General features: G+C 53.7%; 1 protein-coding gene across 1 annotated transcript in view; it reads right to left on the reverse strand.

Annotated features, from left to right (window-relative positions):
* Positions 1–273: 273 nt before the first annotated feature.
* RPH3A (rabphilin 3A) overlaps positions 274–7,617 on the reverse strand; it is a 25,990-nt gene continuing 18,646 nt past the window's right edge. The window contains 9 exon segments of the mRNA XM_009636199.1: positions 274–404; positions 1,038–1,134; positions 1,641–1,722; positions 3,136–3,287; positions 3,476–3,532; positions 4,021–4,147; positions 4,895–5,004; positions 6,189–6,263; positions 6,568–6,647. Coding sequence (XP_009634494.1) covers positions 274–404; positions 1,038–1,134; positions 1,641–1,722; positions 3,136–3,287; positions 3,476–3,532; positions 4,021–4,147; positions 4,895–5,004; positions 6,189–6,263; positions 6,568–6,647 — 911 coding nt within the window.

Consider the following 7,617-nt stretch of genomic DNA (forward strand, 5'->3'; position numbering starts at 1 on the left):
AAATTACACACCAGGGTAATTCAATGATCCCCCCCCCCTCCCCAAAAGCAAAAACCAAACCCAAAGGAAGTGAATACAAAAGTTCTGGGTTAGTTTTCAGGCAGAGGTGAGGACAGGGCACTCGGGGGATGCTCGGAGGAGGCAGAAGAGCGTTGCTGCCCGGGGACCAGAGGCGTGTAGCAAGGCATGGCTGCACTGGAAGACGGACATCAGAGATCTACAGGGGCTTGGCAGAGGATGGGCCGTTTGGGGAGGTTCGGGCAGCAGCTCCCTTTAATCACTGGCAACGTGGTTCTCGTTTTGGAGGGTGTGCCAGCGTTCGATCTTCTTGTCCTTGTTCTTCAAACATTCATACCAGTGTTTCAAGCGCTCCCCCTTAGCCGTAATGCCGAGCTGACAGCCACCTGGAGGAAAGGGAATCACAGAATGGCAAGGGTTGGAAGGGACCTCAGGAGATCAGCCAGTCCAACCCTCCTGCTAAAGCAGGTTCACCTAGAGCAGGTTGCACAGGACATTGTCCAGGTGGGCTTTGAATATCTCCAGAGAAAGAGACTCCAGGAAGGAGACATCCTATTCAGAGGTGATGCTGACGTTCCAGCAAACCACTTCCACGGGGACAGACCCCACGTTTGCAAGCATTTCTTTCCACCTCCTGGATTTTAAAATCTCATGGAAACAACTAGAGATGTTCTGCCTGCACAGAAGACCCCATGGGATGCTGGAGATGGGGCAGTGAGGTGGATCCCAACGCTGGATCAGCCATTTGATGGTGCCCAACCAACCTGCATGATCCTACCTCGAAGCTCAGCCTGGGGTTCCTCACAGGGCAGGCAACCTACGTGGCCCTCCCGTACAGCGGCAACCACATCACTTTGGGCACTTTTAAGACTCAGCTGGACAGGGTGCTGGACCATCTTGTCTAGACTGTGCTTTTACCTAGGAAGGTTGGACCAGATGGTCCTTGAGGCCCCTTCCAACCTAGGATTCTATATCGGGCATCAAAACTGCACCCCAGAACACAGAGACTGGCAGCTCACCGATGTAATCATTCGATTTCCCGATGTCGTAATCCCAGACAGAAATGTCCAGTGACTTCTTGGCCAGATCGCTGTGTTTTATATCGTAGAAGAACTCCTGCGGGAGGAGGACACCCACGTCACCCCAAGCATCCCAAGAAAACACACGTGGAAAACGGCGAATGCTCTCTCTGTGCAGCCTGAATTCAAACCCCAGTGAGCGGGTATTTAAAATATGCTAACGAAGAGCAAACGCCCCTTCCCTGCAGCACCTCTCCTCCCCGGATCACCACATACGGCCCAAAGCCATAAGCTGAGCTCAACCCTCGTATCTAAGGGAACGTTTTGCCAGTCTCCCATTGAGTGGCACCAGCTCATCCCACCCATACCCCCGGCCGGGGCGACACGGAGCCGGCAGCAGGGAGGTTTTGGTGCGTACCAGTGTGCCCAGCACTGAACTGGTGAGATCTTCCATGGCAAAATCATCCCTAAAATATTCCCAGAAAGGGGAAAATGAGGCTGGGCGAGGAGCCGGACCTTGGGGAGCTGGTCTTCCACCCCCTCCCCACAACATAGTAACTGGCTACGTTGATTTAATAATATAAAAATCAGATCGGTCCTTACCTCATTAAACTCGGGATTCAATGTTTTCTTCTTAATCTGCGTCTTATGCTTGGCCTTTTTTCCCATATCAGGTTTCAGCCAACTGGGGGCAACACAAACCAGCTCAAAACTCACGCAGCAAGAACTGGGTGAGTTTATAAGCTGAAAAAAGCGAGTTTGGGGGGCTAGAAAACAGCAGCTGTAGATATTGAAGGCAAAGAAATGGGTTAGCCAGTCTCCCTTGCCACCATCGAAAATTATCAAAAATAAATGTAAAATGAATAAAATCCTGAATACTCTTTTTCCCTCCCCCCCACCCCCACCCCGGGTTGCCAGTGGATAAGGGCAATCACACAGCCGGTCGCTGAGTCTGGCCGCTGGAAAAGCCAGCCAAGAACACCCGAACGCATGCAGAGATAGGGAGAAATATGAAAAAACCCAACCCCAAAGCCCATTAGTGTTTAATACCCGGCAGATGAATATACTCAGCCAAGGTAGATTCACCTGCAGAACATGGGAAAAATTAGGGCTCGGGCTTTGCAGCCAGGCTGCAGACCCAGAAATAAGCTGGCACTAATTAGATCTGTGATGGAAGTTGATGTAAAAATGGAAAGGCGCCATCTTCTGTTTGTGGGAATGGAAAATATAAGGAGACAGACTGAGAAGCTACAAAAAGATGTGCAAGACGTCCAACACGCGCATTACTCAATGACTTCTAGGGAGAAGAGAAGTTTTTTCTGAAGGCAAAGAGAAAACAGCAACGTAAACCCATTTGCGCGACCCACAACCATGACCAGGAACGACCTCAGGGTCCTCTCCGTGCTGCAGTTGATGAGGTTCAGGCTAAAACGATCTTATTCCCCCCCTGTCTGCAAGAGCCACTGGGCAAGTGGCCACTCCCCCATTGCCTCCACAGCCGAGAGCACCGACGGGTGCGCTGCCGCTTGAGGGGACCCGCTCCCTGTCGCAGCAAGGCACCGCTGGCACGAACTGCAGCACACCCCGCTGTCTCCATTAGTTAGGGTGATTTGTTTGCCGTGGAGACATGGCACGGGACAGGGACGGGCAGAGCAGGATGATCCCTGGGCTCCCTGCTACAACCAGCCCGCAGACATCAAGTGGGACACGAGCTCCTCGTCATGCGCGGAGGGACATCAAGCCCTCTCCACCCCGCAGGCACGGTGGGTCAAAGCCAGGGAGAAGGATCGCTCTTGTCCTCCAGCCTCGCACCTACGGGGTGGCTGTTGGGTCTGTTTGGGAACCTACAGGGTACGGATGGGCCTAAGGGCTGGGTCAGTCTCACCTCGCTTCAGCCATGGCAGGGGTGTTACCACCTTGCACAGGCACCACCGGTGGGCAGCTCAGTCCTGCGTGAGGTCTCGAGGTGCTTGGCAAACGCTCTCCTCTCTCCAGTGGTTTTGGAAGGAGTTCTCGGAGCATCAGCTGCCGCCCAAGGAGAGTGGGTGGCTCCCTGACCACGCGTTACCATGCTAAGCCATTCCCAGCTCCCACTTACAGTTTAACGAAGGGGTCCGAGTATCCATTGGCGTCCATGGCTGCTAAATGCACACAGCGGACGATGCCGACAATCAAGCCGCCCTGCTGGGTGCTGTACATGAGGGACACGAGGATCTTCCCACGCTCCTCCACATCCCCACCACGATCTACCTGCAAGGGGAAGCAACCAGAGATGGGGACACGGTGGCTGAGCGAGGAAGACTCAACCGCAGAGCAGATGAATCAAGATGGATACAAGGGAACCTTGTATCCCCATGAGGGGGGGAAAAAACTGGTCCTCATTCATGAGAGATAATGAGTCAATCATGCACGGAGCATGTGGTCCTCCAAGGACTTACCTCCTCTTCGTACAGTGCCATCCCACGGGATGAGCCGGTCGTTCCAGCACGCTTCATCTTGGATGGGGAAGGGAAAAAGGGAGACTGCCATGAGTGACCACAGCCAGGAGAGGCACCGTCCTACGGTGAGAACACCCCCAGGAGCCCAGCCCAGCTCTTTTGCTGGCCGCGGGAGTCGAAGGGGGCTCAAGTACATTCATCTGCTCCATCAACCTCCCCCTCGCCCACAGCACTGGGGACCAGAGCTCAGGGAAGGAGCACCCTGCCCTCTCCTCCGCAGCAACATACATCAGCCAGCAGATCTGCGGCCACCAGGGAGATCCCCGGAGTCACTTCCCCTGGATTCCCACCAAACTCCTATCTCCTGGCCTTGATGTGTCACATCAACCCAGACGTGGGTGGGAATCCAGCTCCTAAAGATGCCAGTGAAGTCAGGCACCTACCGCCCTTGGCTGGTTCCAGCTCCAAGCTCACCAGTAGTTCCCTCACGTTCGTGAGCAACCTCGACATTAATGGTAGAATAAAGCCATTTCACAGAAACTCACGGGTATTACTCTCTCCAAGCAGATGTTGAAGTTCTTTTTCTGATTGGCTTTGAGTTTTTTCAAGGAAACTCTAGTTTCTCCAATAAACTCATTGTGGCCAAATTTGTCTTCATCGCACACGGAGATCCTGAAGGGAACAGGAAAGGTGAACGTCAACCAGGCTGGAGCAGAACCTGACGCCGGAGCACAAACCCACTCCTGCAAGGGGTGGACAAAGCAAAGCACCATCGAAGCCTCCATCCATCTGGCTCTCCTCTGACCAAAAGCCGTCCGAAAACAGGACTTCTGTCTTGCCAGAAAAATCAACGCTTTAAACACGTGCTCTGTGATGGGGCCAGAAAGCAAAAGGTAGAAATTTCTTGTAGGAAGGGAACGTCAAACGTTTTGAGAGACATCTAAACGTTTTGCTGGGACAGTCACATCATGCACAGATACGCAATACGCCAATCTCTACGCTGATAAGAATAATAGTAATGCAAATAATTTCATATTAAATGACAGGGTCAAAAAGCCTTTCTCTTTGTAAAAAAGGACCGTCAAAATCAGCACGTGTGGGTGAAGCACATTGACTTTGACCAAAAACTCTGCGTTTCCAGGTGCTCTCTCAACACCTGTGCCTCGCTGCTGGTGTCCTCCTGAGAAAGGCCAGCTTGGAACCATAGAACCATAGAATCATTTAGGTTGGAAAAGACCCTTAAGATCATCAAGCCCAACCATCAACCATAGAACCACAAAATCGTTTAGGTTGGAAAAGACCTTTAAGATCATCAAGTCCAACCATCAACCTTGCTATGCTCCCTGCAAGGAGACCCATGGTCCACATCCCACCCTGCTGCCCTGGACGGTCCTCATCCCACCCCGCTCCGCTGCTTGCCTGAGGGTTTTCCTTTGCATGTCCTCATCTGTGATGCCGTGGTACACCAGGGTCTCGTTCCACACAGGGTTACGGGTGTTGCGCAGCGTCTTCGTCCTCAGCTTATTTGACTACAGCATCAGAACGAAAACACAGCATCGTTACACCCCTGAACTCCTCCCAGCCTAAATGCAGGCTCCTGGCAGAGGGGTGTAAATTAGACACTCCATCACCTCCGGCTCACAAGAGGTGGTTTGCCTGGGGCATGGAGGACTCTGCAGGACGTCACCGCTGCCCGCTGAGGCCATCGCGCCGGTGAGCCATCAACTCCAGGCAAGCATCTCCGACCCAACAAGGGGGACCCGTACGCAAAGACCAGGGACTCGGTCGCCTGCAGTGGCCAGGTCGGCCTTCACCACCCGGCTTTTTGGGGTTTTTTAACTATCTGGGGTCTACTCGCTCAAGGACAAGCAAAAGTTGCACAGGGCAGGCTTGGGTAACAGCTCTTGAGGTCTGCAAGGAGGTGACAGCTGAGGAAAGGAGGAGCTCTGACGCTTGTTCACAAGTCTTTCGCAAACGCAGGCGCAGAATAAAAAAATTCAAAGGAAGATCAGCAAATGAGAGCGATAGAAATCAAAGTGGTTCCCAGGATCATGACACCTTGATTTACTCCATGCAAGACCAGAAAGTCCCTGCGCTTTACGTAAACCTGCAAATATCAATCCAATGGGTTTATTATCAGGTTTTCCCCTTGTTTTCCATTTAGTTCCCCTGAGCTAAACTCTGCCGCAGCAAAGAGCTTTGCAGCCCTTGAGCAAGGAGCCAGCACCCCCGGGCACTGAGCCAGCGGTGGCCATCCTTCCTCAAAGGGTTCCCCACCGAGATCAGCTTTGCTGGGCTGGGGCGCGAGCTTTCCAGGGCTTGCTTTGATGGGGGGCGAGGGGGAGTCAGAGTTTACTCAATGGTCATTTCTTCACAGCTCTAGCGGGAACGTGCTTCAGCTTCAAAGCAAACGGAACGTTCAAACTCTAGTAAGAATTAGATTTTCAGATGTTTTATGATGCATTAACAGCTCCCCTCCATCCCTAAGCAGGTCCCGGTCTGCAGGACGAGTTGTTCCTTGGGTATGGGAGAGCATCTGCAAGCACCGTCGCTTTGCAGAGCCACCACCCCTGGCTAAAACAGCAGCAGCCAGCGACTGCGCGGAGAAATCTCGGGGGAAGAAGCCTGACACAAGGTGGGGGGCCTGAGGGGGCTTTGAGAAACCTCTGTGGCCTCTCCAGCCCAAAGCCACCCAAACCAGGCAAAGCCTCACCTTGCTGGCTCCGGGCAAGAGGTGCAGTTTGACGTAGGGATCCGCCAGGCCATTGGAGTCCATTGGTTTTAAGCCCTAAAAGAGAATAAGGAAAACACGGCGCACGAATCCTCCTTAAGGATGAGGCCAGGGAAGAGAAAAAGCCACTCGTGAAGCAACTCGGGAAAGACAAAACACGTTCAGCAAGGCAACAGCCTCGTCCTCTGCCCCGAGCGGGTGCCACCATGTGCTGAAACCCCAGACCTGCTCGGGGCAAAGCCCTCTCCTTCCCTGCCAGGAGCAGCAGCCACGCTGCCAGCCCATCGCACCGGGGGAGCCAGGAGCCAGGTGGGATTAAATTGGGGAAAGGAGCAGGGAAAAAGGGGGGAGAAGCACTTACTTTGGCCTTGATGAGGGTGCAGTGCAGGGAGCTGTTCTCCTGGTCGTAGAGCAGGCTGAACTCCAGCGCTCCCAGCGTCGCTGGCGGTGAAAGAGAGGAGTTGGAAATAAGACTTCATTAAAACCCCAGCCAATAACTCTTTAATCAGCCGCGACTGGTAATAATTAGAAAGATTTGTGGTTCAAGTGTAAAGCCATTTACAGCCTGTGGGTCTGCACCAGCATGGGCCAAAGAGCCACACGCGAATCCAGCCAGGTTCACGAGCTCTGCTCGTGGAGGCTTTACAAAGCTGGAGCTGCCCTGAGTACAGGGAGGGCAGCTGGGGGCTTTTGAGCTGATTTTAATATTCACGGGGTAAAAGAGAATGTAATGGGACAAACCCTTCTGGGGGCACAGCTCGGGAAGGCAATGCCCCCCCAGGACCACCCCGAGAAGGTGTTTCAGCTCAGGTGGCCAGCATCTCCTCCCAGGGCTTCAGGCTCGGTGTTGGGCTCCCATTTTGACTTGTTGGTAACCAGCTCACGCTGGTCTTCACCAGGTGGTCACCAGGAAAAGGTCGCAGGGATGAAGAGTTAGCATGGAACCTCAGCTGGGGTCAGGGACCTGGGGATCCTGGTGGACGACAAGCTGGCCATGAGCCAGCAGGGTGCCCTTGTTGCCAAGAAGGTCGATGGCATTCTGGGGTGCATTAAGAGGAGCGTGGCCACCAGGGCGAGGGAGGTTCTCCACCCCCTCTGCTCTGCCCTGGGGAGACCCCACCTGGAGCACTGGGTCCAGTTCTGGGCTCCCCAGTTCAAGAAAGATGAGGAACTCCTGGAGAGAGTTCAGAGGGCCACAAGGATGATGGGGTGGACTGGAGCGTCTCCCCTAGGAGGAAAGGCTGAGGGAGCTGGGCTTGTTCAGCCTGGAGAAGAGAAGGCTGAGAGGGGATCTCATCACCACCTACAAATATCTCAAGGGTGGGGGTCACGAGGACGGAGCCAGACTCTTCTCAGTGGTGCCCAGTGCCAGGACAAGGGGCCATGGGCACAAACTGAAGCAGAAGAGGTT

This window comes from Egretta garzetta, unplaced genomic scaffold, assembly GCF_000687185.1.
Source record: "Egretta garzetta isolate BGI_Z169 unplaced genomic scaffold, ASM68718v1 scaffold330, whole genome shotgun sequence".
Lineage (NCBI taxonomy): Eukaryota > Metazoa > Chordata > Aves > Pelecaniformes > Ardeidae > Egretta > Egretta garzetta.